The following is a 26,725-nucleotide window of genomic DNA, read 5'->3' as shown; positions in this document are numbered from 1 at the left end:
TGTAGAGACTTTCCGGAGACATTCGCAGACATCTTTCAGACATTTGAATGTCTAGCGGCAGACATCTTTCTGCTATCTTTGAGCTGTATCTGTGCTGGTTGGGATCCAAGCTGATTTGCCCCGGTCGTGAACAATGTCATATATCGTCTGGTTCTATTTAGGTAAAGAGACGGGATAGTATTTCGTCGGTGATAGTATTATAAGGCAATTACAGAATGGGTAAATACTGGTAAATACTATATCATTCTTCTTCTACTTGACGAGTATCTCGTCGTTGGTAGAACTTTTAGCGATGTGGTATTTCAGATCACTGTAAGTTCCACGTTATCCCCGCGCCCGTCGCGCTCGGTTACCGGTCCCGCTGAATAACACAGGGGCCGTCGGTGAGGCGAGGAAGCAGAAAAAAACCAATATTAAATATTTAACTCCCCATAAATGGCAAACTTTGACCACTTTGACGTGCTTTGACTGGCTTTGACTGGTGTTGACTGGCTTTGACTGCTTTGACGTCACTCACGTCACTTCTATTCTATTACTCTGGCAGTAATTTTGTAGTTGGCAACCAATAAGATTCTGACGACGGGTTGGACGGACGGGTACACAGGAAAAACCGGAACAAGTGACAGCATGAAAAGTTACCAGATAGAGTCTGCTATATCATTCTGTCAAATGAACGCGTTCCCTGATGTATCCGTGTAATAAGTTTCACGATTAAAAACGAGTATGTAAATGTGACGTAAAATGCCTTTACCCGGGGGTTTCGTATAAGATATTCGGAAAGATGTAATATATGTAGGTAAGCCATAAGAAACATGTTCAAGTTTCCGTGCAATATGACGTTTCTGACGAGCGCACTCAAATTCAAAGCATTAACAGTTATATTTCCCGTAAGCATAGACGTAGGGATTAAGTGTGACATGTTTACTGTCATGACTTCTGTGCAATTAGCGGATATTATAAATATTGTTCCGTTACGTTGAATTCGAAGTGTTCGACGTTTGAAGTCACGAGCGTTATTATAATTGCACAGCTTGCAAGTATGGAATTTGCTCGTTTATACGCTGCTCGTATACTTAATCTTTTCTTGTAAACAATTCGATTCTTTCAAAAATTCACCGTTTTGAACGAGATCCACGTAAATGAATCAACATAATTTTTGATCGACATACTTTTTCCGTTATATTATTAATAATGAACACACAGCAGAAACTGAAACATATATAATTCATTATTTAACTCTTTTATTAATGTTGTTTTAATCTTATTTCCATTTGCAGTTCGTAAAAAGACACAAGCGATTGGTATTATGTTTTAAAAGATGCCATCCGAAGTTAACATTAGCGATGCAGCTTTCCAGCAGGATAACGGGGGAGACGAGTCGGAAGAGCAGAGTGTTTCTTTATTAACTGTTAGTACAACAAATCAGGATTCTCCGGCTACGGTAAAACATGTGAAAACCAATGCCGTAAAAAGTAATCGCAAAGCATTTACGTCCGACGTGGAAAACGATTTTATAAGACAAAACGAGAATGCCTCTTCGCCCTTAGATACGAATTCTAGACAACCGGAGAATGGTTTGCGACAAGCGGAAGCGTCTTCTTGTCAACAGGAAGTAGTTAATAATATAGCTGAGGCTAGTACGGTGAATTCTTTCGAAGAACAAAATAGCTGCAATGAAGAAAATGCGATCTCGAAGCCTGCTGATTCTGCGGCATCAATGTTGGTTGGTCAAGCCGAGGGTAATAGCAGCGGTTCGAGTAAATGTAGTAACGAAGTTCTACAAAACTCAAGTCAAAGGCTCACCTCGTCCCATAAGAATTTAACGAGAAAGAAGTGCTTTTTAGCTAGTATCGAAAACAATTCTGGGAACATAGCAAGCACTTCAGAACAACTACCTTTATCCTCGAGAAACATGATGAGAAAAAAACAGTTTTTTAGCAGGGATTTGCAACCTAGCAACACGGAATCCCAATATGAACAGAACACAAGAGACCAGTATAATAATATTGGCGATAACGTATACAATGAACGTAGCAGGAGTTCCTGTACAAAAGATTATGGTTTACCCTTGGAAAGTCTAGCCTCGTGTAGCTCGGATGATCGCTCACAGTTCCAAAGCACATCGACAAGCGAAGCACATAGTAGTAATGATATTGTAAATGCACATAAACCGTTAAGTTTAACAGAGAATAACAATAAGAGTACAAGTGAACATTTTACCAGATTTAACGAACCTGGTAGCTCGTACTCCCATGTATCTAAGAGTGTGCCAAAACCACAAAACAGTTTGGCAGACTTAGTTCGTTGTAACGAGATGATAAGGAAACCGTTCAAACTGCCAATTTTAGAGAATTTACATGAAACTGCCAGTGCTCAACAAAACGAACTCGAGGACAATGCTGTAGCACTTTTAGAACCATCTTCCATCAAACAAGTACGTCTAGTAGGGGCCCAAGGCTTAGAAATGGAACCGCATCGTTCTTCGAATAGCAGCGATGGAAGCAATTCCGATACAGAATCGCAGCAGGCAGTTCTAGGTCGTAATGGGACCAAACAGGTGCAACTTCTTTCACCTTAATGTTTGTAAACCATTAATTATATATAACAATAACCAATAACAGCATGTCACAGTTTTCCAAGAAGTTGGATAAGTCGCATAAGAATGTTCTTCTCTGGTTTAACATTAGAGGTGTGCGAGAACCTTAAAATTTTGGGTTCTCGCACACTTCTATTTAATATATGTACATGTTTTCTCGCACTTTTGTGTATGCACATACACGGCGATTTTGATTTGAAAACGTTAATGTAGACTAGTATTACACTCCTTCGAACGAACTAGCGAAAGTCTGGTTAAAGTAATTACCAGATGATTTTTATTACCTTTTGCATTGATATCTATAAAAAAAACCGTTTCTCTATAGAGAACATGTGACACAAACGGTATTGTAACGAAAGAAGGCGTGGAATATTATCAGTTATGGCGAAGTACAGGAGGCTTTTCATCACCTGAACGTTTATACGAAACATTATACCCAAGTCCTCCACCACTTCCACCACGGACAATGCCCAAACTTTCATACGGAATCAACGCTGGCCCACGAAAATTTCCTAGACGCTGTTCTCAAATGTTCGCAGCACCTTTGCACCCTGAAGATTGTTTTGGATTTGAAATAGTAGATGTTGACGAAGCTTCTAATTCAAAGGTGATTTTATAAATGATTTTGTTTATTCGCATGTTCTCTCCCCACAAAATGTCCAATATATTTTTTTATCAAAGTGTCTATCAAAGTTGCTCTAATTATAATCATCTGTAATTGACTTGTTGAGTGTTTGTTTTTCGCAAACGTTGCTAACTATGTACCGTAATATTTCAGTCGCGGACAGCTATTACGAAAAGTATAGCACTGTTAAGTTTACCGAGAGCACATAGGCCGCTGGAACGACCGGAAGCTGGACCAACAAATCAGTTAGAATGTCCACCGACACCTACGCATCACCCAAAGTTATTGCGTCCATTACCGATGTGCCAAAAATCGAGTGTACCGTTGCCCACCGAAGAACCTCTGCCTCCATGTAAAATTTCAAACACGTATTTTTACACGTTATTTTACCAGAATAATTAATTAAATGTGTTCTAATTGCAGGCTGGGAAGCAAGAATCGATAGCCATGGTCGAGTGTTCTATATAGATCACATTAACCGTACCACCACTTGGCAGAGGCCCAATTTAACAACGCGGAATACAGGTTGTGATCTCCGACGACAGCAATTGGATCGACGTTATCAGAGCGTTCGTCGAACCATTTCTCGACCTGACAATATCGATCGTGAACCGGCAAGTTCGCAACACGCGAACGGGAATAATTTCGAGAATGCTGAACGGCCGCTACCGGAACGACCACCATCGGAAAGAACCGATCCCGAGCCGTTTGACATCAACACGAGTCCTCCAGTATTATTCTTAACGAGACCCGACTTCTTTACAGAACTACACACTAACGAAGAAGCATTGGAATGGTACAATCGCAATGCCAGCCTAAAACACATGATTAATAGGATTAGACGTGATAAAACAGTATTTCCAAGATACGAACACAATAGGGATCTGGTTGTTTTAATAAATTTCTTCGCTGATCCGAATAAGGAGCTTCCAAGGGGCTACGAATCAAAACTCGATAGGACAGGCAAAGTAAAGATGTTCAAGCTTTCGTTATTTATACGGATGTTTATGCAATTTCTAATTTTTCCAGGGAAAGTCTAAGAGAATGGAAACAAATGAAATTTGATTTTCGGTGCTAGTAGGCTTTGTAGATCTGAAATAAATAAAAATCGTACTAAATTCTGTGGAATTTTATATTATAGAATTTTTCAAACATTTTCAGAGGCCATAAATGCATAAAGATCCGCAGTTTATTTATGAATGTCCATTTATTGGACGTCTAAACGTCTTTCTTTTCTTTCAGAAATTCTTCATCTGTCACGCTAGAAAAGCCACATCTTTCATCGATCCAAGATTGCCTACCGAAGCAGCACATGCACGAACGCTATTAGACGAAGCACCGGTACCACCACCAAGACCGCAACAATCAGCTGTTACTACCACACCCGATATACCTGTAGCTTATAACGACAAAGTTGTTGCTTTCTTACGTCAGCCAAATATAATGGATATTTTGAAGGAAAGACACTCAGTGTTAGGACAAAATATTGCGTTGAGAGAGAAAGTGAATACTATAAGGAACGAAGGCACTACTGCTTTACAACGATTGGGTCACGATGTACCTCTCGCACTACTATTAAGGTACAAAATGCTCTAATAGTATCAATTACGCTGGGTTTACATTGGTATAGTTGCTGGGTCCAAATCCACTAATGTAAATCCAGCTTCATGTAAAAGTGACGATTAAATTGCGGATGTTTATGCAATTTGCAATGTTTGTAGACGAATTTGAGGAAAGTGGAATCAAAGAAGATCTTGTTTTCAGTGGTAGTAGCCTTTGTAGATCTGAAATCAATTTTCAGGAGCTATAAATGCATAAAGATCCGCAGTCTAGTGATGATAATTGTAATAATTGTTTTGAATTCATTGTTTGTAGCTTATTCGAACAAGAGATTATGTCTTATGTACCTGGGAACGTGGGCAGATCTCCATTAGGTAGTCCGCATGCTTCACCTGGCTTAACCAGAGCTTCTGCTAGAGCCCCAGCTCCGTACAGAAGAGATTTTGAAGCTAAACTTAGAACATTTTACAGGAAGCTAGAAAGTAAAGGGTATGGGCAAGGTCCAGGAAAGCTAAAGTAAGTTTAGATTAATATATTGCATTAATTTTTTATTCGTAATTTTTCACTTTACGTTCAACTAATATTGTTTCCTGTCAGATTGCATATTAGAAGAGAGCATCTATTGGAAGATGCTTTCACTCGCATCATGGCCGCTTCGAAGAAAGATTTACAGAAAGGCAAGCTGGTAGTAATGTTCGATCACGAGGAAGGTTTAGACTATGGCGGACCATCCCGCGAGTTTTTCTTTCATCTGTCGCGCGAGCTTTTCAATCCGTATTACGGATTGTTCGAGTATTCCGCGAACGACACTTATACGGTGCAAGTGTCGCCCATGTCAGCATTCGTAGATAATTACCACGATTGGTTTAAATTCTCCGGTAGAGTTTTAGGTCTAGCCCTGGTTCATCAATATCTGCTCGATGCATTTTTCACGAGACCTTTCTACAAGGCTCTTCTGAGAATACCGGCCAGCTTGAGCGACTTGGAAAGTTTAGATCAAGAGTTTCACCAGAGTTTAATGTGGATCAAGGAGAAAGACATAAGCATAGAACCGTTGGAATTAACATTTTCGGTGACCGAGGAACTGTTAGGGCGAGTGGCTGAGCGAGAATTAAAACCGGGAGGCAGAAATATCGCCGTCACCGAGAAAAATAAAAAGGAATACCTCGAGAGAGTTGTACGCTGGAGACTCGAGCGCGGCGTCGCGGAACAAACGGAGTCGTTGGTCCGTGGATTTTACGAAGTCGTCGATCCACGATTGGTATCGGTCTTCGATGCACGTGAACTGGAATTGGTGATAGCGGGGGCAGCTGAAATTGATCTAAACGATTGGAGAACGCACACAGAATACAGAAGTGGTTACCATGACGCTCATCCGGTTGTTGAATGGTTTTGGAGCAGTATAAGTCGATTTACAAACGAGCAAAGATTAAGACTACTACAATTTGTTACTGGAACGTCGAGCATTCCGTACGAAGGATTCGCAGCTCTACGTGGATCCACCGGACCACGGAAATTTTGCATTGAAAAGTGGGGAAGGCCGAACAGTTTACCCAGGTATGCAAGCTGCTGTCGTAGCATTGATTTATTAGTAAATTAGTTATGTGAATATATATATGAATATGTATATATTTTTTAGAGCTCATACATGCTTTAATCGCTTGGATCTTCCACCGTATCCTACGCCTGAAATTTTGTATGAGAAGCTTTTATTGGCCGTAGAAGAGACGAACACGTTTGGAATAGAATAAAGTAAATTATTTCTCTCGATTACACCATATATTTAGCGATGAAATATAGAAATATTATGCGTCGTATTGTTCAAATCGGATGAGAAGCATTATTATTATTATTGTGGATTTAAAGGTGTAACGGTGATGAATTCTACTATTCAGAAAAACTCGCAATTGGATTTTTAAGATTACTACAATCAAAACTGTATCAAAATGTAAATATCTAGAAGAAAGAAACAGTTGCGCATATTTTGAAAATTTTAAATATTGTATACATGTTGCTGTAATCTATTTACATAATATTGAATCTGAACGGCAATTCGCGCACTCTATGTCTTGTATAAAAATAAGAGATTGAATACATTACTGCAAAATATTTCGATATGATACATATATGTATATGATAATGATATATATATACACACACAATTACATTTTCGTTCAAGTTTGTGCGGTTACCGAGCTTGCTGAAATACTAATATACAGTATATCTGATTTGTTAAAGAACGAATAAATATTTCATAGGGGACTGAGAAGATATGACGAAATTTGTATATATGTAGAAACAATTTTTTAAATATCTACAAAATCTTCTACGATATATTTAATCGGTCTCGGATAATTCAAACACGGTAAATGCAACTGTGGACGAAATTCAATTTTAAATTGATGCAAAAGACGCAACTCGTTTAGTGTGATTTGTAGAAGATCTGTTCTTCGCATTTTACAAAAAAAAAATAAAATATTCTAACAAATTTTTAACGGAGAAGAAAAAACGAACGACGCATTTCACAAAAATATACATAATTAGTGCAGCTATATTAGTAATTTATTCAGTGGTTTATTTAATGTATAGTTGCGATGATCATTTCTAGTCTATATTTCTAATATGTACGAAATTTTGAACTATTTTGTTTTTTTTTTCTTATCGTTTAAGACATTCCATGTCAATTTACGTAATACCGTCAATAATCACTTTAAGAAGTTGTTCAAGAAAATAGGAGAAATGTTTATATAACGCGACGAAAATTTCAATGCACATTAACGATGTCTTTCGAGAGATACGATTTATTCTGTTTTATAAACATTTTCTCCGTTATTTGCATGTCGATGTAATTAACGAATTTCGAATCGAATAAACTTTCATTAAGCATTTGTAAAATTTTCAGTGAGAAATTGTCAATGAATACACAACGAAAGTAAATGAATAGCGAAAAAATATGTCATTGAAAGTAAATAATAACGATAACGATGAAATTATTGTTCAAGTATTAATTTTTGCATTTCGCATCGATGTAGGACACTTTGCAGAATTACAATTGATGTGTAGAGTGTTGTTGGAAAGCGTATTGTTTATACAATTCTTTGAATCGATCGTAATAACAGAAAGATGTTGTAATGTTTGTTACTTAAAGAATCGAATGGACATCTAGATGCTCTTATGCTTCAAGAATTAACTCTACCTCTACCACACTTTAATCTTGCTTCGACAGCTTCGAAAATTTTCTTCTCTCGACTGTTTAGCATTTTCTGATTCATAAGAAAAACATGCGTGACATTAATACTCGTTGATATCTAACAATGCCGAAGAAATACAAGAAAAATTATATTGAAAAATGGCAAGGTGTATTAAACGAAGGTATATTTATCGAATACAGCATTCACATTAAACGATTGAATGTATATAAATAATGATTGAAAGGTTCGATAGTTATCGGATACATAAAATATACAAAACATAAAATTATGATTTCAACTTGTGATCTCTTTGATCCTCGATGACAACAACGATGGCTACATCATTAAATGATTATAATAAACTTAATAAATAATAGTGGTGATAGTAATACTATTTATTAAATAGGCAAACTAATATTATGTGATTGTTGAGGATAAGTTGCACTTTATATCGTCTGTAAACTAGTCATGTAGCATAGCAAAACGGTAGAATATTTATATAGTATGTACTGTACACGTTATACAGGCAAGTTAATCATAGATAACACAACATTTACAATGAACCATGACTGTGTGAGAGCATTCTTTACTTTATTGTTAAAGAAAATAAAATGTGCCTCTTTTGTTATGTTACATTAAACATTGTTGTTTTTTACTTTTATTCGCTAGAACTTATTACTCGTAGAACTATAGGTTTCCAGAAAGGCCAATTTATAAGAAATTCGTAAGAAGTCATGAGACACAAAAAGATTTAAAAACAATTAATTTATTGGAAAGTTGGCGACAAATATGTGTCATGTTACAATGCCATGCAGGTGCATAGTACAAAATTTGTAAAATCAATAAACGGCCGGTCTACGAAGGTCAGGACGGAAAGAACAAAAATAATGATATATGACGAAACAGAATCGCATTCGAAGCGAAGAAAATTTTAATTATAAAATGTAGTGCCTAAACTTTATAGAATAATTTCCATTGCACTCTTGAATGCAGCGACGATAAATTTTTCCTTTTTCAAAGTTAGATCAAGCGTTGATTAAAAATTGTTTTTCAATCGTGTATGTCGTATGTATATATACATTTTCTCAAGACTATAAGAAATGGATTCTAATAAAATTCAAAATACTCTCGCGTGTAAGCTTAAACCTGTGATTTAAATCGAAGAAAAAACAATAGAATATTGGTGTTACACAGTGTTACATCGAAATTTCAAACTGTATTAGTTTGTAATCTTTATAAAAATAAAAATGTAAAAGTGCTGGTACAATATTATACCGTTGCGTAATAACATCGGCAAAATCGTCTGTGTTTGACAGTAATTTTTTCTCTTTTCCTATTCAATGAGTATTTGTAAATCCGGAACAATCCGGAAGAAAATGTGGGTACATGTAATATAGGTCAGTCGAATGTTTTATTAATTGTTTATTAATATTCAACTAACGAAAACTAGAGGGATGAAATTTATACCAATGAAGAGCGCGTCTTCTGTGACTTAAATATATATTTAGACGTCAACCGTCCTCTAGCAGTACGTATATATAAGATTGAAAATTAATTTTTAGCAAAATGTCATAATCGGAACTTATTCGCACAAAATTCTCCATATATTAATTATATTATTTATTACAATTAGAATTATATTTATCTGACGTAACTGTGAAAGCTACGGTAGAAACGAATGTTTTCGAGTTTATGGCTTTGATCTAATCGCAAAATATCGATACTTTGCCAAAACTTTCCTTTCGCTACCGAATGAACAGAAATAAAGATACGAAAAGATGTTTGTGTGTGTGATACACATCTGTCATGAACAGTACCGGCGTTAGAGTAGGGCGCGGTCGGGCGATTGCCTGGGGCGCCAAATCTGTAGGGACGCCGCTGATTAGTGCTCCCCCTCCTTCGGCTCTCGAATTCCCGCCGCGTTTTAAACTGTATAAAGCAGTACAATATTCAGGAAATGTTAAAACTGTTATGAGAATATCGGTAAGGCGTTTGTTATTCAACAAACATCTATAATAACACCTTATAACGAATTGTAAAGGTCGGCAAAAATTATGTTTGTGGGCGCCACGATAATCTCGGCCGGGGTGCTAGTGGTGCTAAAATCGGCACTGGCGATGATTACTGGATCGATTCTCATTGATGTATCCTTTTATGATCAGCGAGATTATATTCCTATTAGATATACAATATCGACATTCATTATAATCTTACTTTCTTAAAAACAATATTATTAGAAATCCCTTGTGAAAAACGGTGTCGCCTCGGACATCGGTTTCGGGAAGCAGCCACTCGATGACGTGCTTTTTACGAAAAAGGTAATTCTCAAGAAAGTAGACTGAGAAACGACGCCCACGCATGTTACAGCCCTGACAACGTATGATATCCGCCGACAATGGTGTATCGAGTGCGCAAGCAGGCGAATCAAGACGAGCACGGTACGGTAGGGCAGTCGGCGCGCGCGCGCACATTTACTTGGTTGCGTTTGCGTTGAACTTTGTCTAGACTCTCTCATCGATTGCTTTTTAGAAAAGCCAAAGTATAATCAAATACCTTCTGTTCCCAGGGACCGATTAGTCTTGTAATGTACAGTTTTCCGATGCATTAGAAAGTTGAAATTGACTAGCGTCCGATTCCGAGTCTGTTGTCGTCCATGTTCCTCGTCCGGTCTTACGTGCTTGTACGGTTGCCGATTCTTACCTTCGCACACGCAAATCAGTCGAGCCGGAAAATCATCCGAGAATAACGGCAGCCATCTTTGCTGCTTTGAAAACGGGCTGTGGTTTGTGACAGAGAGACAGTAGTGGTTCTTGATGCGGTTCACGCGATCATCTCGTCGCCTATGTACCCTACGAAACGTTGGAAATCATTCTTAAGTGCGGCTAACTAGGAGAACCGAGGAGGACTCGTGTCACGGAATCCAGGCTACCGAAATATGGCAATGGAGACGCCAAGGGAGCGTGAGATTGCCGCGGAAGACAGTATTAAGGTAGTCTGCAGGTTTCGACCTTTGAACGACTCCGAGGAAAAGGCTGGCTCGAAGTTTATCGTGAAATTCCCCTCCGGCGGCGAGGAGAACTGCATTTCGATCGGGGTACGTCTCTTTTCTACACACGTCATTCTATTTTTTAGTTATCATGCTCGTTAACCGACCGTCCAGCTTACGTGTGATGTCACTCTGCACAGCTGACAGCTGCTATTTGCTCATCCTAGCCGTGATGCGATACCCACAGACCGCATGTCACGTTAATATAACGCCGATTAATATGTTTCTCATGTACGTCCTGATGATTCATATTTGTTGTTTGAGCCGGAATCGATCCTCTCCCCGACCCCGACGTCGTTGTTTCACATTTTACCGAACGATTCCCTCACCGCTCGTGCAACGATGTTTGCACCCGTTTATTAAAACTTTAGTTTGAAAGGGATACACACCCGAAAATTAACGATCATACACGTTTCGTTCTAATCATTAAGGCTAATCATCGTTTCTTTAACCGTAACCCTTGGAACAGTCGCGTGCATCACTAAATTGTCAATCGTCTTCTGTTTATTCAATGGATTCTTGAAGGGGATTTAACCCTTTGCAGTTGGAGCTGTTTTAACTCGAAAATTAAATGTTTTTTTCGACATAGAATAATTTATTTTTTAATCATTTGGATATGAAATTGGTATAATAGCTCACACATACAATAGCTAAATGTTTAGTAATTGATTAAATTTGGATAAATTTAATAATGTAAACAATAACTTGAATAATGGTACAGCAAGTATGTAATTTGTAAAAAGGCCTATAGTTAACACTGACATTACGATGAGAGACAATAGCATGAAACTATAACAGTTCGTATAGATCGATGGGTATAAAGAAGAGGAGGGCATTCCTGATGTTGTCTTGGTTTATATTGGACTCGAGGTGATTTTCAATAAAGAATCTTGATTGTTCCAAAGAAAATCTTGTCGGCAACTTTCTAACTGGAATTTATAACGTTTTCATAGCATCTTTTGCTGTTTTGAGAATTGAAAATGTACTTGCAAACCTTCTAAATTGCAGGAAACTAAACTTTCTAACTGAATATATCCAGACCACTATGTAATCAGCAAAAAATGTCTGTATACATATGAACAATGCACAAGTGATTTAAATGATTAGTTAGATAAACAACGTATGATACAAAATGATGATGATGCTCGATTTCAAAGATATTTAATATCACAGTTTTCAATTCAATGCTCTGTTTAAATATTTCATGTTCTATTAGACCAGATTCAAGTAAGTAACACTCAAAAGAAATACAAAAGTAATGTGTAATTGCAAAATAAATTAACAAGATTATTATTAAATAATCGAACAGTTATTTGTACATACAAACTAATGTATTTTATTACTGCAACCTTCAATGGAAGTTTTTCGATCTTTCTTCGTGCTTAGAAAAAATATTGCCATTGTGCCAAGAGGCTCCCGAAACAAAGCTTCAGTGAATGCAATTGTTCTCCTTTTTCCCATATTCTTTGCCATGCATGAAAGAGATGCGAGAGTGTATGCGTGTGGGTGCGCAAACCTCTTAGAAATCAAACTGATCATCGCCATCTTCTAAAGTTCCTCTATTCTAACATTTTTTAAAACATACACTCTGCGTACTATTAAAATTTTAAATAATTCGTCATTTATTTTTAGAGAAACATTGGATTTCACAGAAATTTTCCAAATAGCTTCATTTTATACGAAATGAGACTATTTTCAAAATTTTATACATTTCATTTATACAATACAAATCTTATTCTATACGTATTGTAACAGAAATATTACTACAGCCTAATATTAATATTGTATTTCTTTAACCTTTAACTACCCGCGCTGGTGTAAAAAGTACACCAATACAATAATATATGTACTGTGCTGAGCACGAGAGAAAACTAGCGGGGGGGGAACGGGGAAAGAAGATTGCCTTTGCGTTACTCTTATCCCGTTCCCCTCCCAGAGCACGAGAGAAAGCTAGCGGGACAAGAGTAACGCAAAGGCAATCCTCTTTCCCCGTTCCCTGCTTGCTAGTTTTCTCTTGTGCTCCGCACAGTACTCGATCGCACATTGATACATGTGGTGTACTAAATACACAGCATGGATAATTACATGAAAATTTGTTAAAGATTAAACATGTTTTTTAATATATCATTATAATATTTTTTTAGGGAAAAGTATATCTTTTTGACAAAGTATTTAAACCAAATGCTACACAAGACAAAGTATACAATGAAGCAGCTAGATCAATTGTCACAGATGTCTTGGCAGGATACAATGGCACTATTTTTGCATACGGTCAAACATCCTCGGGTAAGTAATATGTACATATATTTTCTATATTATACACAGTATATCTATGCATACCTATTCTTTTATAAATATCCATATTACATTCAAATAGGAAAAACGCACACAATGGAAGGTGTTATCGGAGATTCAAATAAACAGGGTATTATTCCCAGAATCGTTAATGACATTTTCAATCATATTTACGGTATGGAAGAAAATTTGGAATTTCATATCAAGATATCATATTTTGAAATCTACATGGATAAAATCAGAGACCTGCTTGACGGTAAGAGTTTTGCTAGTAATGATACCTTAGTAGTTGAAATACCGAGCTTTGCGATTATCTATATATATATACTATACGAGATCGAATTATATGTATTAACATGGAAGGAATTGACTTATTCGTATGTCGCGATAGCATATGCTTGGATTACATTGAAAAATATTATCGATAAAATTAGATGGTTCCTTTAGGAATATTTTAAAATACAAAGAAACAATGGATATTTAATTATGAACAAGAGAGCATCAATGTAACCATTGCTCTCAGGTTTAATTTCTATATTAGAGCTTCTGCAGGTAATAATGCGAAATTTAGTTTGAATTGATTAAAGAGTCTACCATTTTAATAAAGAAACTAGAAAATTACATAGAGACATTTGATTCGAGAAACTGAATAGATCGTTCTAGACTTTTATCTGTGTTGTTTTGATAATTTTCAGTGTCGAAAGTGAATCTAAGTGTACACGAAGATAAAAATCGAGTTCCGTTTGTGAAGGGTGCGACAGAACGTTTTGTATCTAGTCCAGAAGAGGTGTTCGAAGTTATAGAGGAAGGAAAGTCGAATAGGCATATTGCTGTAACCAATATGAACGAACACAGTTCGCGTTCTCACTCTGTATTCCTAATAAATGTTAAACAAGAAAATTTAGAGAATCAAAAGAAACTATCGGGAAAACTGTATCTCGTCGACTTGGCTGGTTCCGAGAAGGTTGGTTTTCACATACCAAATTCCTCGCTTTTCAATATTACATGCGAGTTTGTATTTAGGTTTCCAAAACTGGAGCGGAGGGTACTGTGCTCGACGAAGCAAAAAATATTAACAAATCGCTGTCAGCTCTTGGCAACGTAATTTCAGCTTTAGCTGATGGAAACAAAACTCACATTCCTTATCGTGACTCGAAGTTAACTCGAATTTTGCAAGAGTCTCTTGGTGGTAATGCCAGAACTACGATTATTATTTGTTGTTCGCCGGCTAGCTTCAATGAATCTGAAACAAAGTCTACCTTGGATTTCGGTAACGTCATTTGATAATCTATAGACGGCGGATCTTTATGCATTCATGAAGAAATTGGTTGGGTGAAATATAAAACACAGTAAAGGATTAAAAAGGTTTTAAAATATCGTGATGTCGTTTTTAATCTAACGAAGTTACATAAAGTTACGTTAACGGATCAAATCGATTTTTATGTTATTCTTCTTTCCCATGATCAATGCAAAACATTTTTATTTTGCATAAAGATCCGTAGTCTAATAATCTATAATATATACACAATGTATAGACTCTGATACTGTTCGAAAATGAACCACGACTTTACACGCCTTTCTAGGTAAGCGTGCAAAGACTATTAAGAACGTTGTGTGCGTCAACGAGGAATTGACGGCTGAAGAATGGAAACGTCGTTACGAGAGAGAAAAGGAGAAGGCAGCTAGATTCAAAGGAAAGGTTGAGAAATTGGAGGCCGAGTTGTCGCGTTGGCGTCAAGGCGAGACAGTTAAACCCGAGGAACAAGTCAATTTGGTTGAAGCACAGGATGTTGTAACACCGATTACCATGTCCATCGAAGGTAATCATATAAGTTTTCCCCGTAAAAACAAGTACATAATGTCCTGTACGTAAAATATAATTTTCTTTAGGTAAACTTGACGACGGTCCAATGCCAGCCACGCCTGGTGGCAATCTGATGGCTGGTTCCTTGTCTAACGAAGAAAGACAGAAGCTTGAAGAAGAACGTGAACGACTCTATCAACAATTGGATGATAAGGACGAGGAGATTAATCAGCAATCACAGTACGTTGAGAAACTGAAGGAGCAAATGGAAGAGCAAGAAGAATTAATTGCAAGTACAAGACGAGACTACGAACAGCTTCAACAAGAAATGAATCGAATACAACAGGAGAACGAAAGTGCTAAAGAAGAAGTGAAAGAAGTTCTGCAAGCGCTCGAAGAGCTGGCAGTTAACTACGATCAGAAGTCGCAAGAAGTATGTCCATTATAACATGTTGTACGATGTCTAAACAACGTGGGAATAGTTTCTATGAAACAATCTTTTTCTATTTTCAGGTCGAAGTGAAGAATAAGGAACAGGAAGCTCTGACGGAAGAACTAGTAGCGAAACAAGCAGCGTTGAACACCACGAGCTCGGAGCTGCAGCAATTACGAGACATGTCTGCTCACCAGAGAAAACGTATCGCGGAGATGCTAGCAAACTTCCTGAAGGATTTAGGCGAGATTGGAGTTGCTATTGGTGGCGACGAGAACTTGAAGGTAAGATTTACAATATGCAAACTTAGAATAGAAGATATAAGAACTATTTGGTGTGTTCGTAGGTTGCGCCGGAAAGCAATGGTAAACTCGAGGAAGAGTTCACGGTGGCAAGACTTTTCATTAGCAAAATGAAATCAGAGGTGAAAAATTTAGTACAGCGTTGCCAAGGATTAGAAAGTTTCCAACTAGACTGTAACAAGAAAGTAAGCGTTCGATTTCGTGTTCTTTCGATTCGTTTTGTAAAATGCCTAACGAATAATATTCGTTCGCGTGTTACGTTATAGGTTGCTGAATATGAAAAAGATTTGGCCGAATGTCGTCTGCTGATTACGCAGCACGAAGCTCGAATGCAAATGTTAGCGGAATCGATGAAAGTGGCAGAAGCGCGTAAACGTACTTTGGAGGAGGACATTGACGCTCTGCGCGAGGAGTGTGCTAAGCTGAAGGCTGCGGAACAGGTGCAAGCGGTCACGAATAAAGAAAAGGCGGAAGAGAAGGAAGCGGCAACGAAGATGAGAGTGGCACTCGAAGAACAGATGGATCAGTTGCGAGATGCTCATCAGAAACAGGTAAATGAAAATCTAATAATGTAAATAAAGCACGTTTACAAGAAATGTTCTGCGTTGCCGTAGGTTGCTGCGCTGCGAGATGAACTCTCCGAGAAGCAAGAACTGATCAGCGAGCTTAAAGATTTGAATCAGAAATTCACGTTAGCCCACCAACAAATGCAGGCTGATTACGAACGATTGAAGCAGGAAGAGGCGAACAAGTCTGTGAAATTGCAAGAACTAATCTTGCTGAACGAACGTCGTGAACAGGTGCGTATATGGTTTGGATTAGAGATTTCTTTGCATTCAGATCGAACAAGTACTTACTACTGATATTGTAGGCCCGAAAGGATCTCAAGAGCCTGGAGGACACAGTAGCCAAAGAACTTCAAACGTTGCACAATTTGCGGAAATTATTCGTGGAGGACATACAGACTAGAATAAAGAAGACTATGAACTCTGAGGAGAACGAGGACGATGTCAGCGCACTTACTCAGAAACAAAAGATTTCCTTCCTTGAGAACAACTTGGATCAACTGACAAAGGTATATTTATTATAAATGTAATAACTTATTATTACTAATAAATATTCGACGGATAGCCGCACTAGAGTACTTCGCAGGAATTTGAATTTTACTGAACAAAAATGACTGAAAACTTTCTGTTTTTTGATAGGTCCACAAACAACTTGTGAGGGACAATGCTGATTTGCGTTGCGAATTGCCGAAGCTTGAGAAGAGATTGCGTGGCACGACAGAACGCGTAAAAGCTCTTGAAATGGCATTGCGAGATGCGAAAGAGGGTGCAATGCGGGATCGCAAACGCTATCAATTCGAGGTAGATAGAATCAAGGAAGCTGTGAGACAGAAGAGCTTGGCTCGTCGTGGTCCTATTCCACAGATCGCTAAACCAATCAGGGCTGGTCAACATCATTTAACCAATTTTAACGTTATTAGAACAGGAAATCGTGGTGAGTAAAAAGCTTCAATAGATTTCCCAGTGTTTCATTTATATATCGAATCTCTCTTCTACTTTTTTGTTTCTAGATACAAATAATTAAACATCTACAATCTGATTATGAAATCGTGGGTTTGTTCGATTTTGTACGAAAGGAAACTGTCTGGGACGGTCTACGTTTTAGAGTAAGTGGGTCGTTTGATATGTTTAATCTCTCGCTCATCGATTCCACCAAAGTAATGTACGATAACAGTCGCTAAACGAGTTCATACAATTTCATAGAAAAATATCTGAAAATATGGTTACCATAGAGAAAAAAAAGAAAACGAACAAACCTTGCGACAGTTATATTATTTTTATTCATCTTTTTTTTTTCTTCTTGCTGAGTAAATGGACGTATGGATGGTATTGCTTGTTTAAGAAAAGGCCAATTTAAGATTTAGCTAATCGATAATGTATTTTCCTGGTAACACTTTTGATATTTGTTTATTTTTTCCATGTTTCTATCCAGATATGGGTCACAACGTACAGTGATCGTGAGCATAATGCCAAACCCTTCACTTTTACAGAAAACGTATGCAAGAACGCTTTTAAGGGCAATAGATGTAATATATTCGCAAAGAGCACCGCCAGTTCTTGTGATTTTGTCTCAAGAGAACATGTACTTAGGTATAATAATAAAAATAACTGCTGCATGTCCTATCGATTTGTAAATAGTTAATTTTTATAAATTATTTAATTTAATACATCATGCACGGCAAATAAAGGTGAATGTCTATCAAATAAATCACGCGAAGGCCTCTACGTAGAAAATATTTCGATTATTTCGAATTTTTGTACTATCATGCGTCTTATTTATACATATATATAATATATGAACATCTCAAGCAAATAATAAAATACATACTACATACGTATCTCGGGATAAACAAGTACATTCTTGAGATTGGTTCTACTATTATTTTGACCGATTTGTCTCTAGCAGTTTTTTCACGAAACTACTATTGACATTGAAAATTTTGCAAACAAACGAGGCAGTACTATTTAATTGGTAGGTATCGCTAACGTGAGATACGATCGGACATGCGGCATTCAGAAAAAATTGTAGGTATGATCGTATGGCTTATAAGTATTTATAATTCTAAGAATTCTCTCCATTGCTATTAACGAACACGCGACTAAACAAATTAACTCCCGATCTTCTTAGAGGACTCGCTTAACCGTCCGTTAAGTTTGTCGGTCGCTCTAAACATTCATGAAGGTCCACGAACCAATGACTTAAACGAGAGATATTTTTTCGACAGAACAATTTCATCCCAATCTTCATTTATCTTTATCTTATCAATTATACATATATATAGTCCAGTTTTCATTGCATCAATCTTTATGTAATCATCTAATTTAAATTAATTTATTATCGCTTACTTCTGTTTATACCAGAGGCTTTTATACTACATTTAAAGCCTCCACAGTCCAATGGAATTTGGTCTGTAGGAGAAAGTCTTTTGTTCGTAGGTAAAAAAAAAGAAAGTTAGTTTACGTTTCTTCGTATTGAGCTTGTGCTCAGAAGTTACCTAAATATATAAATTGTACATCTAATTGTGAGCTTATTGCACAGGTCTGTTTAAGTTCCTAAAACCTGTTGCGGGCCACCAGTAAATCGCTCACACGTTACGCAAACACACAGACACAGACACACACATACACATAAGTTTCGTTTACTATTGAGTACATTGTACACGCAGAGGCGCATGTATGTGCATTTTGTTTTGTTTCTTTTTTCTTTTTTTACTAAACTCTATTCTCTTATCTAATATTCGTCGATAGTCAACGCTTTGTATGTATCTTTTGTAATCACTTTATTTATGAGTCCCTTTAGAAATTTACGGGTCACAGATACTCGATATCTATTCCGCTCGGAATAGGAGAATTCTCTAAACGATTTATTAATTTAAGAAACATAAGTTTTCTGTAAACTGTGCGCAACAAAATACCTGTTCGTTCACGACACACGAAGGAATCTTGTTACGCTCAGAGACACGCTTTACATTACATAGAAAAACTGAGGAAAAGAGGAAAAAAGAAGAATCAACGTTTCGTTTACGAATCATTATATTCACTCGCTGTCTCTTTGTCGTTGTGGACAACGACGAAAGAAATCATGTTTCTGCATGAGATCATTTTTATCATCTTCCGTTCTTTAAAACTTTTGTGATATAATATCAAGGGTGAAATTGTGTGTTGCCGGTTGGCAATGATAACAAGTGCGTGGTGCATAATGAGTGCAATTATTATTGAGATATTCTTGTCAAATGTATGTAAAAAAAAAATAATCGTATACCCCATTACATTAGTTTGGCAAACTCAACAAAACGAAAACGAAAAAAAACAATCCTACGCAAAATGCCCTTACTCGTAGAAATGGCTACAAGGTACACGTATGTATTTATCGCAAAGAAAAAAAAAATACACGTAATATTAACGTTTTAACGCCTTAATGATATTCAAAATATTGTCATACGATAATGTATTTTTCATTCGACGAAGGTATTACACACGTACCCGCTGGAATTTCCTTGTGCAATTTTCAATAGAAAATGTTTCGCTTAGTCAATTACTTTGATCACGGACGTTTCCGGAATCGGCCACTTCTCCTTATTGAATTACAGTTTATTTTTATAAACTACGGCAAAGGAAATATTGATTTTTTATGTGTATAAAATAAGCAACCAAATTCTGAAAAAAAAACGTTTATCCAACATATTTATATTTATAATTGAAATATACGATGAGAGGACAAGAACTATCGTGTCCGAACAGCCTGTTATCTATTTAAGTTAAATTTAAAATTACATTCTCTTCGATCGCTATCTTTCTTCTGACGAAAGAGCTCTAAGTTACTGAATAAATTTTATTGTACAAAATATCTCTGGATAATCAGATGTTCATCGAGACCACCCTTTTAACCAGGGACCCTCAATATATGCGCACGCATGAAAAGAAACGATTCAGAACACCTGGAATTATTATTATGTAATGAAACAAAATAAACCATATTGTGATCAGTACATGTTCACGCAGGAAAGCTAAGATCACCGTTGAAAAGGGGGATGATCTATAAACTGCTGCTGATTTTTTTTTTGTAAACTGTACAAGATATGCGAATATGAAAAAAATAAATAAGTTGAAAGATGTAGATACTCGTTTCATTGTTTTGCAATATGTCGAGAAATGCGTTGTACAGGTGAAATGTGACCAATCTATGTACTTATATTTTCTGCGTTTCATTGCATTTATACTCTTTGTCGAAGAAACAAAATTATTGTACATCCCCGCACACATCTGTGTGCTGAATTACGCTTCGCATTTATATAAATCTTGCCAATATACGAGACCCTATATTGCAGCTGAACGATGTATAGCAAGATCTATTTGTATTTGAAGTAGGTTTGCTATGAAAATGCAATGTGATTAATAAATTTCTTTTTCATTGTATATTCTGTGTGTACGTTAAAACACTATATGTATAATCTTTTTAAAGTCCTCGATCGAATTCAGAATCTACCCCGATCCGTAGCAGAGAATAGAATGAAATAGAAGGTCTAAAAATTTCCATAGACACGTAGACGATAGATTTATGTGCAAAATCTAGGAAGACTAGCTGAAAGGTACTACATCTACATGTTACAATGATAAACACAAAACACACGCGTCTCCGTGAATTGAAGCTACTTTTAAGGGAATTTAAGACCGGAATACTTGCATTAATTCTTTTTATCAATTATAATTCTTAGATAGCAAATTTATTTAATAAAATAATTTATATTACACCTGAATCTGCGTTTATTTAATACTTGTGTTATGGACAACTCTAATTTTACGACTCCATTTAACGAGTAACGAACGCAGAGGCTTACAAGACATTAAATGAAGGTTTCATTTTGCTCCGAAGATGAATGCCTTTCATTGGAATTTGGAGCAGAAATGCTTAGGAGCTACGCTGTCGTTACAAGATTTGCGAGACAAATTGTTTTCGAAAGACAGAAAGCTTGATCGTGCTTCAACATTGAGCGAAGACAAATATAGTCAGAAAACTCTAGTGGGCAATTGGTTTGAGCGTAGAACAGTTTCTGTTCCTGAACCGGTCGATTGGAGAACTACTTACGATACCGATTATAAACGTCATGTAAATGACACTTGGCATGAAAATCAGATTACAAAGTGGGATAACAAAATTAATCTCGAGGTAGGATATAAGTTCTCGATGTAACAAAATCTATTCGATGGTATTATTAATGTGATCTTGATATAAGGGTTTAACTAGAGAACAGTTACTCAGTCATAAGAAGGAATATTATAACAACATGACGACAAGTTATGATTTGTCTTACAATATTTTACCGAAAGGTCTTACAGAGCCTAGAATCAGAACGTATCATGCGAGGTACATGTTACTTCTCGTACTGATTCTTATAGCTAGCAGTGTATTTCACAACAATTATATTTTTTACTTAAAGAAAGCGAAAATGGATCCCAGAACAAGATCTGACAAAAAGTTACGGTAGTTTAACAAACTTCGGACTAAAGGATGCGATTGCCGCAGAGGTACATGAAAATTCAGAAGAAGGATTAGCTGAACAGCGATGGAAAACAATTTACAAAGAAGAAATTGGTCAGTTAGCGGATGTGAATATTATATCAGACGCTCGGTAAGTTTTTATTGAAAATAAATGTATTTAAAAAATCTTCTCATTAACTTAAATCTTTCGAAGATTTCGCAGACGAACAGTGGATTTCAATGTACCAGACCTTACGCATTTTGAACATAGATTGTTAGACACCGAACCCTGTTTGCTTCCGTTTAAAATTAAGAATTCGAAGGACAATTCGAGATATATTAGCGAGAATGCGAAACGCATAAACTTTCATTAAAAAGTGTAAGAATATGTGATATTTTATAGAAACATATTGTGGTAATGAACATGTCATATATATATTTTTACAAATGTGCAGGACACTTTAGATTCATGATTCCTTAAATAAATCCTTAAAAGCTAATTTCTTATCGCTTGTCGTTCGTTTAAAAGTAGCATTTCAATTATTATTAGTACAGTCTCTTATTGTTGTTTCGTTGAAAGTAAAATAAAAGAGGAAGCGCATGTACGCAGAAAGTAATGAGTAGACTGCAGATTTTTATGCTTTCACGAAGAAATTGGCTGAGCGAAATATAAAACAGTAAAATCAATTTTTATTTTACTCCTGCTTTCCACAATCTCAATGCAGAAAATTCTTATTTTGCATAAAGATCTGCAGTCTAGCGATGAGTATGAATTATGAATGGACACTAAAAGAGATTAAAAGTGGACAACGTGATAAAACGATGTTAAAAAGATAGATCTGAATCGAGAAGAGAAACGTTGATGCAAAAACCGTTAAAGTGGAAGAAACCAGACAACATTAACATGATTCAGATAGGAAAATAAAGAAAACAACAATAGCAACTAGAAGTTGAACATGTATAGAACATGTACAGGGAGAGAGCAAAGAAAAGGACAACATGGAAAACGTTTATAAAATTAATATAAACAAACTATTAGATGTATTGTGTATATTGTAATATGTAAACCTTCTTTTGAAGACCGAAAGATGCAAAAAAGAAACACAAAAAATAACACTTATTATAATAACAATATCGTTTTAACAATGTTCAATGTTAATATATCGTATAATTAAGTTAAATCGTAAAAATAAAGATTATTATTATTATAAAATTAATATTACTTTACATTGTTTCAGTTCTTAGCTATTTTAATTTGTTGGCTTAGGTACGTATCTTACTAATGAACACATAAAGAACCTCTCCTTTATCACTTATTTGATGCTTTTAGAATATTATACCAGTGTTTCGCTTGAACTCGGTGTTCAGATTACTGTCTGAACACGATTGATGGAAAAAGGCAAATGTAAAAAAAAACCTATTAATTACCTATGTTACCTTGTCTCTATAGTAATAATACAAAATTTTACATTGGCAGTGTCAGTATCTGATAATTATCAGCTCGATAGATTTCTATACTATTCATTCATCACTGTTTTACAGAATAATCATCGGTCCAATTAATTCGACTAATCGGAGCCGTAGTTAAAAAGATCTTATCCCTCGTTATCAATCCAATGGACTATACATTGCGGGACACCCTGTGTATAAACGAAAATGTAAACTAAGTAAGAATGGCATAGAAAATTATAATGAATGTTCTAACGTACCAATGTAGTACACAGAACTACTATATTTAATACAAACGAGCCGCATAGAAGAGCTGATAACCAAACGGGAACCGATACAACGGTTGTGTGACTCTGAAACATTTGCCTTTCGGAAGGACTCTTAACATTACTTTCATTTATATTATGCGCTTGTAAATACTGATCCGTAAAAACGTTTCCATTCTTTTGATCGGTATGAGGTAGCAACAATTTTGGCTGAGTGTACGTATTGAACGATGCGAACTTCGTTGTTTGATTATTAACCGAACCTTTCAGGTCTGGAACTGAGAACTGCGAACTTTGATAATAGAAGGTTCTATTAGGACTAATGTTTGTTTGCCTGGAGGCGTAACAGGATTGAGCGAAATCTGACATTGTTGAACATTGATCGAATTCATGTATCGATGGCTCCCTAGATGGAGCAAAGTTCGAACCGACAGAACCAAAACCAGAACTCGGACTGGATGATCTAGATAACGATGGTAGATCCATACCGTTTTGCCAATATCCGTCGGCTACCCATGGCAGTTGTGTGACAGGCTTTAATTTAGGTGGGGATAAACTATTCTTCTTACTATATGTGCCATTTAATCTTTTAAAAAGCTTCGAACTCCCTGGACTGTACACTTTTCTTTCGAAAATCTTCGGCGCTTTATTTTTCACTGTATACTTTGGTTTATCTTCGCTCAAGGATAGCATACTTAACGTACTCAAACTATCGTTCAACGAATAGGTTTCAGCCATGCTAGTTTTATGCGTAGATGGAGTCAAAGAATTAAATAAGAGGCAGTTGTTATTGATAGGTGTCGATAATTGTGATTCCTGATTTATGCTGTAATGTTTAAAAAAAAAAATCACTGTTTGAAATACATGCTTGATATGGACAATGCATGGCAATTAGAGGTGTGCTGATATTCAGGAACTCTTAACGTGCTAGGGCAGTGAAAAAATATCTGTGTCGAAGAAGTATAACATTCGGAATAAAATCCTTGCACACCTCTAACAGCGACTAGTAGACTTTGGATGTTTATGCAAAATAAAAAGTTTGTGCATCAATTGCAAGACGCAGGGGGGAGCTAACTATAAATCTATATTCTTCATTAATAATTTTAAAATGTCGTGAAATTAATATATTAATACTCTTAAAGTCTTAACTCACTTGCTCATTTCTGTTGTAAATGCATAAAATCCGAAGTCTAGCGATTAGTAACGAATAAAATTAGATTACTTACAACGGACTTTGCAACAATGTACGTTTATTGACAGATTTGTCTATGCTGAATGGCATAGAATCGTTCGTTATGCTTGGTGAAAATTTATTACTAAACGTTTCACCCACATCGCCTGTGACATTAGCTTTGAAACTATGCTCATCGCTGAAAGTTGTCATACACGAGTCAGACAGCATTGAATTTTTGGAGGAGGATCCCATCTTTTTGAATGACAAATTTTTATTCATTGTGTTTTTGTGTGATTTAGGCTTAACATTGATAAAGCCTATGATCGAAGTAAAAAACATGATCTAGAACCAAAAAAGTTGAATGAATTCTTATGGGAACCAGACAAAAACGATTGATTTTGTGCAATTTATTATCTTACCATATGATACTGAGTTATATACTCAAGAGAAAGCCATTTGTTATGAAAATCTATTTTCATTATCTTCGAGTCTTTAAAAGGTAAAAGTATAATAATACATATCCACAGAAACATGAGCAATATGTCGCAACTTTTCCTCGTTGCAGATGCTACGCAGCATGCACAGAATTGGAAAAATAGTCCTCCGATCGGTAAGAATATGAAATCCATGTTATACGCTACCATAGAGTCAAAAATTGTTGAAATCATTCTGAATATTGGTTCGGAAAATTTCTTGTTCTGTGGAAGATAAAAAATAAAGACTTAGAAGATCATTTTTAATAAATGCTACTACATATTACGTTGTATATACTCACGTTAGCAATTACTTGGAAAGGTTTTTGCTTGAATAACAACATTTTGTATTCCGTAAGCCATAACGCTTGTTTGTATAATACGCTATGTACTAGACTTTTACATTGCGTACACAGCGGATATTCCTGCTCCAAACTCTTTTTAAATTGCTCTATCTCTTGCTCGTACTTCCTCTCGTTAGTTGGTACATAGTTAGATAATTTGGACAGTTTCAAAGTTTCGTTCTGTGTACATTGATTGCAGAGTCTGTTCGTAGAAACTTTATTGAATTTCGTATCCTGGCCAACTGAGCAATATCTTCTATTATTGTGCGAAGAAATCTTGTATTGTTCTGGTATACTACATGTGTAATCACCATTCTAAAATTTCACATGAAAGAAACATAGAAATTGCAAGTTATGTGAAAAAAATTCCGAGAAAAAACTTATACATGTTACAAAAGTATTTATTTCCACAAGAGCTTATACAGAAAAAGCCGTAACAATGAAACATTTACAATACGAAAAGTTTTCCGACGCGTAAACGGAAGTTAGTATTTCCCGCGTGCGAAAAGAACTCACGCGTGAAAAGAACCCGCGTAAACAAAGAAACGGGTGTACTTTGAAAAAACATGCTCCGCTACATTTTATTTCATTTACCTTGGAGAAACCATTGTACTGTTCACAATGTAGACAGAACCACCAGTTAGCCTGTTGCCGCCAAACTTTGCTATTGTTATTACAAAACCAGCAGTTCAATGTTACAGGCCATCTCAGTCTAACATGTAAATGCAATAGATTATGTATGGATTATTGTATTTAGAAAAGAGAAGTAACGGAATATAGTATCTTACTTACTTTAACTTTTGGAAGACCGTGAGGATAGTAACAATTATAAACAAAATAATAGAAAATATTGGTATAAAATTCACTAACAGGTTGAATTCCATGGTAAGGTTGACACCTTAACCTATAAGACTGTATGTCAGTGATGAGATATTGTGCGCTTTCCACGCGCCAGGATTGGATCAGCAGGAACGTATCTAAATACGTCCTAAGTTTGTGGAGACCAATCAGAGCGCGGCTGTAACCAAGTCTGACGTTGGCATTGGCCGAGCCGGAATTCGTTCACTGTAATAGTTCGTTGGTCCGTGTTTTTTGTTCATAATAAATGACCTTAGAAATCAC

At 36.2% G+C, this 26,725-nt stretch overlaps 4 protein-coding genes across 10 annotated transcripts; 3 read left to right on the top strand and 1 right to left on the bottom strand.

Annotated features, from left to right (window-relative positions):
- Window positions 1–412: 412 nt before the first annotated feature.
- Hecw (Hecw ubiquitin protein ligase) lies at window positions 413–10,583 on the top strand. Of its 5 annotated transcripts, XM_076435844.1 has the most exons (11): window positions 414–796; window positions 1,278–2,557; window positions 2,922–3,203; window positions 3,375–3,573; window positions 3,645–4,189; window positions 4,464–4,801; window positions 5,097–5,297; window positions 5,379–6,338; window positions 6,421–10,116; window positions 10,210–10,410; window positions 10,539–10,583. In XM_076435844.1, exons 2-9 carry the CDS (start codon window positions 1,319–1,321, stop codon window positions 6,530–6,532), a joined length of 3,876 nt encoding a protein of 1,291 aa, XP_076291959.1. In that variant the 5' UTR covers window positions 414–796; window positions 1,278–1,318; the 3' UTR covers window positions 6,533–10,116; window positions 10,210–10,410; window positions 10,539–10,583. The 5 variants fall into 5 exon arrangements, with proteins under 5 accessions (XP_076291961.1, XP_076291959.1, XP_076291958.1 ...); XM_076435846.1 differs by having other exon boundaries at window positions 413–792; window positions 6,421–10,410; XM_076435843.1 differs by having other exon boundaries at window positions 6,421–10,410.
- Khc (kinesin heavy chain) lies at window positions 10,489–19,829 on the top strand. Of its 3 annotated transcripts, XR_013010176.1 has the most exons (15): window positions 10,489–11,066; window positions 13,163–13,304; window positions 13,396–13,569; window positions 14,009–14,277; window positions 14,337–14,583; window positions 14,897–15,133; window positions 15,204–15,550; window positions 15,631–15,834; window positions 15,897–16,037; window positions 16,119–16,403; window positions 16,467–16,652; window positions 16,724–16,927; window positions 17,058–17,352; window positions 17,429–17,524; window positions 17,851–19,829. XR_013010176.1 is itself a non-coding variant. In XM_076435852.1 (14 exons), the coding sequence occupies exons 1-14, from the start codon at window positions 10,908–10,910 to the stop codon at window positions 17,871–17,873; spliced, it is 2,913 nt and encodes a 970-aa protein (XP_076291967.1). In that variant the 5' UTR covers window positions 10,489–10,907; the 3' UTR covers window positions 17,874–19,829. The 3 variants fall into 3 exon arrangements, 2 of the variants coding, with proteins under 2 accessions (XP_076291967.1, XP_076291968.1); XM_076435852.1 differs by lacking the exon at window positions 17,429–17,524; XM_076435853.1 differs by having other exon boundaries at window positions 17,429–19,829.
- On the bottom strand, window positions 15,291–26,556 carry LOC143214604 (uncharacterized). Its single transcript, XM_076435862.1, has 6 exons — window positions 26,396–26,556; window positions 26,198–26,315; window positions 25,562–25,918; window positions 25,206–25,484; window positions 24,839–25,128; window positions 15,291–24,438 (listed from the first exon to the last, which is right to left on the bottom strand). The coding sequence occupies exons 1-6, from the start codon at window positions 26,485–26,487 to the stop codon at window positions 23,598–23,600; spliced, it is 1,977 nt and encodes a 658-aa protein (XP_076291977.1). The 5' UTR covers window positions 26,488–26,556; the 3' UTR covers window positions 15,291–23,597.
- Window positions 20,410–22,566, top strand: LOC143214611 (cilia- and flagella-associated protein 107). Its single transcript, XM_076435880.1, has 5 exons — window positions 20,410–21,007; window positions 21,292–21,585; window positions 21,653–21,783; window positions 21,857–22,048; window positions 22,112–22,566. The coding sequence occupies exons 2-5, from the start codon at window positions 21,292–21,294 to the stop codon at window positions 22,269–22,271; spliced, it is 777 nt and encodes a 258-aa protein (XP_076291995.1). The 5' UTR covers window positions 20,410–21,007; the 3' UTR covers window positions 22,272–22,566.
- Window positions 26,557–26,725: the final 169 nt, after the last annotated feature.

This window comes from Lasioglossum baleicum, chromosome 12, assembly GCF_051020765.1.
Source record: "Lasioglossum baleicum chromosome 12, iyLasBale1, whole genome shotgun sequence".
NCBI lineage: Eukaryota > Metazoa > Arthropoda > Insecta > Hymenoptera > Halictidae > Lasioglossum > Lasioglossum baleicum.
Note: the sequence above shows the minus strand (reverse complement) of the source record. Positions and strands in the feature narration are given on the sequence as shown.

Coding starts and splice junctions, on each gene's coding strand:
- Hecw (XM_076435846.1), top strand. CDS start 1,319: ATGCCATCCGAAGTTAACATTAGCGATGCAGCTTTCCAGCAGGATAAC. Junction 3,204..3,374: donor ACGAAGCTTCTAATTCAAAG/GTGATTTTATAA, acceptor GTAATATTTCAG/TCGCGGACAGCTATTACGAA. Junction 5,298..5,378: donor CAAGGTCCAGGAAAGCTAAA/GTAAGTTTAGAT, acceptor GTTTCCTGTCAG/ATTGCATATTAGAAGAGAGC.
- Khc (XM_076435852.1), top strand. CDS start 10,908: ATGGCAATGGAGACGCCAAGGGAGCGTGAGATTGCCGCGGAAGACAGT. Junction 16,038..16,118: donor AACTAGACTGTAACAAGAAA/GTAAGCGTTCGA, acceptor GTTACGTTATAG/GTTGCTGAATATGAAAAAGA. Junction 17,353..17,850: donor TATTAGAACAGGAAATCGTG/GTGAGTAAAAAG, acceptor GTTTCTATCCAG/ATATGGGTCACAACGTACAG.
- LOC143214611 (XM_076435880.1), top strand. CDS start 21,292: ATGAATGCCTTTCATTGGAATTTGGAGCAGAAATGCTTAGGAGCTACG. Junction 21,586..21,652: donor ATAACAAAATTAATCTCGAG/GTAGGATATAAG, acceptor TCTTGATATAAG/GGTTTAACTAGAGAACAGTT. Junction 22,049..22,111: donor AATATTATATCAGACGCTCG/GTAAGTTTTTAT, acceptor AATCTTTCGAAG/ATTTCGCAGACGAACAGTGG.
- LOC143214604 (XM_076435862.1), bottom strand. CDS start 26,487: ATGGAATTCAACCTGTTAGTGAATTTTATACCAATATTTTCTATTATT. Junction 25,485..25,561: donor CTTTCCAAGTAATTGCTAAC/GTGAGTATATAC, acceptor TATCTTCCACAG/AACAAGAAATTTTCCGAACC. Junction 24,439..24,838: donor ACATTGTTGCAAAGTCCGTT/GTAAGTAATCTA, acceptor TAAACATTACAG/CATAAATCAGGAATCACAAT.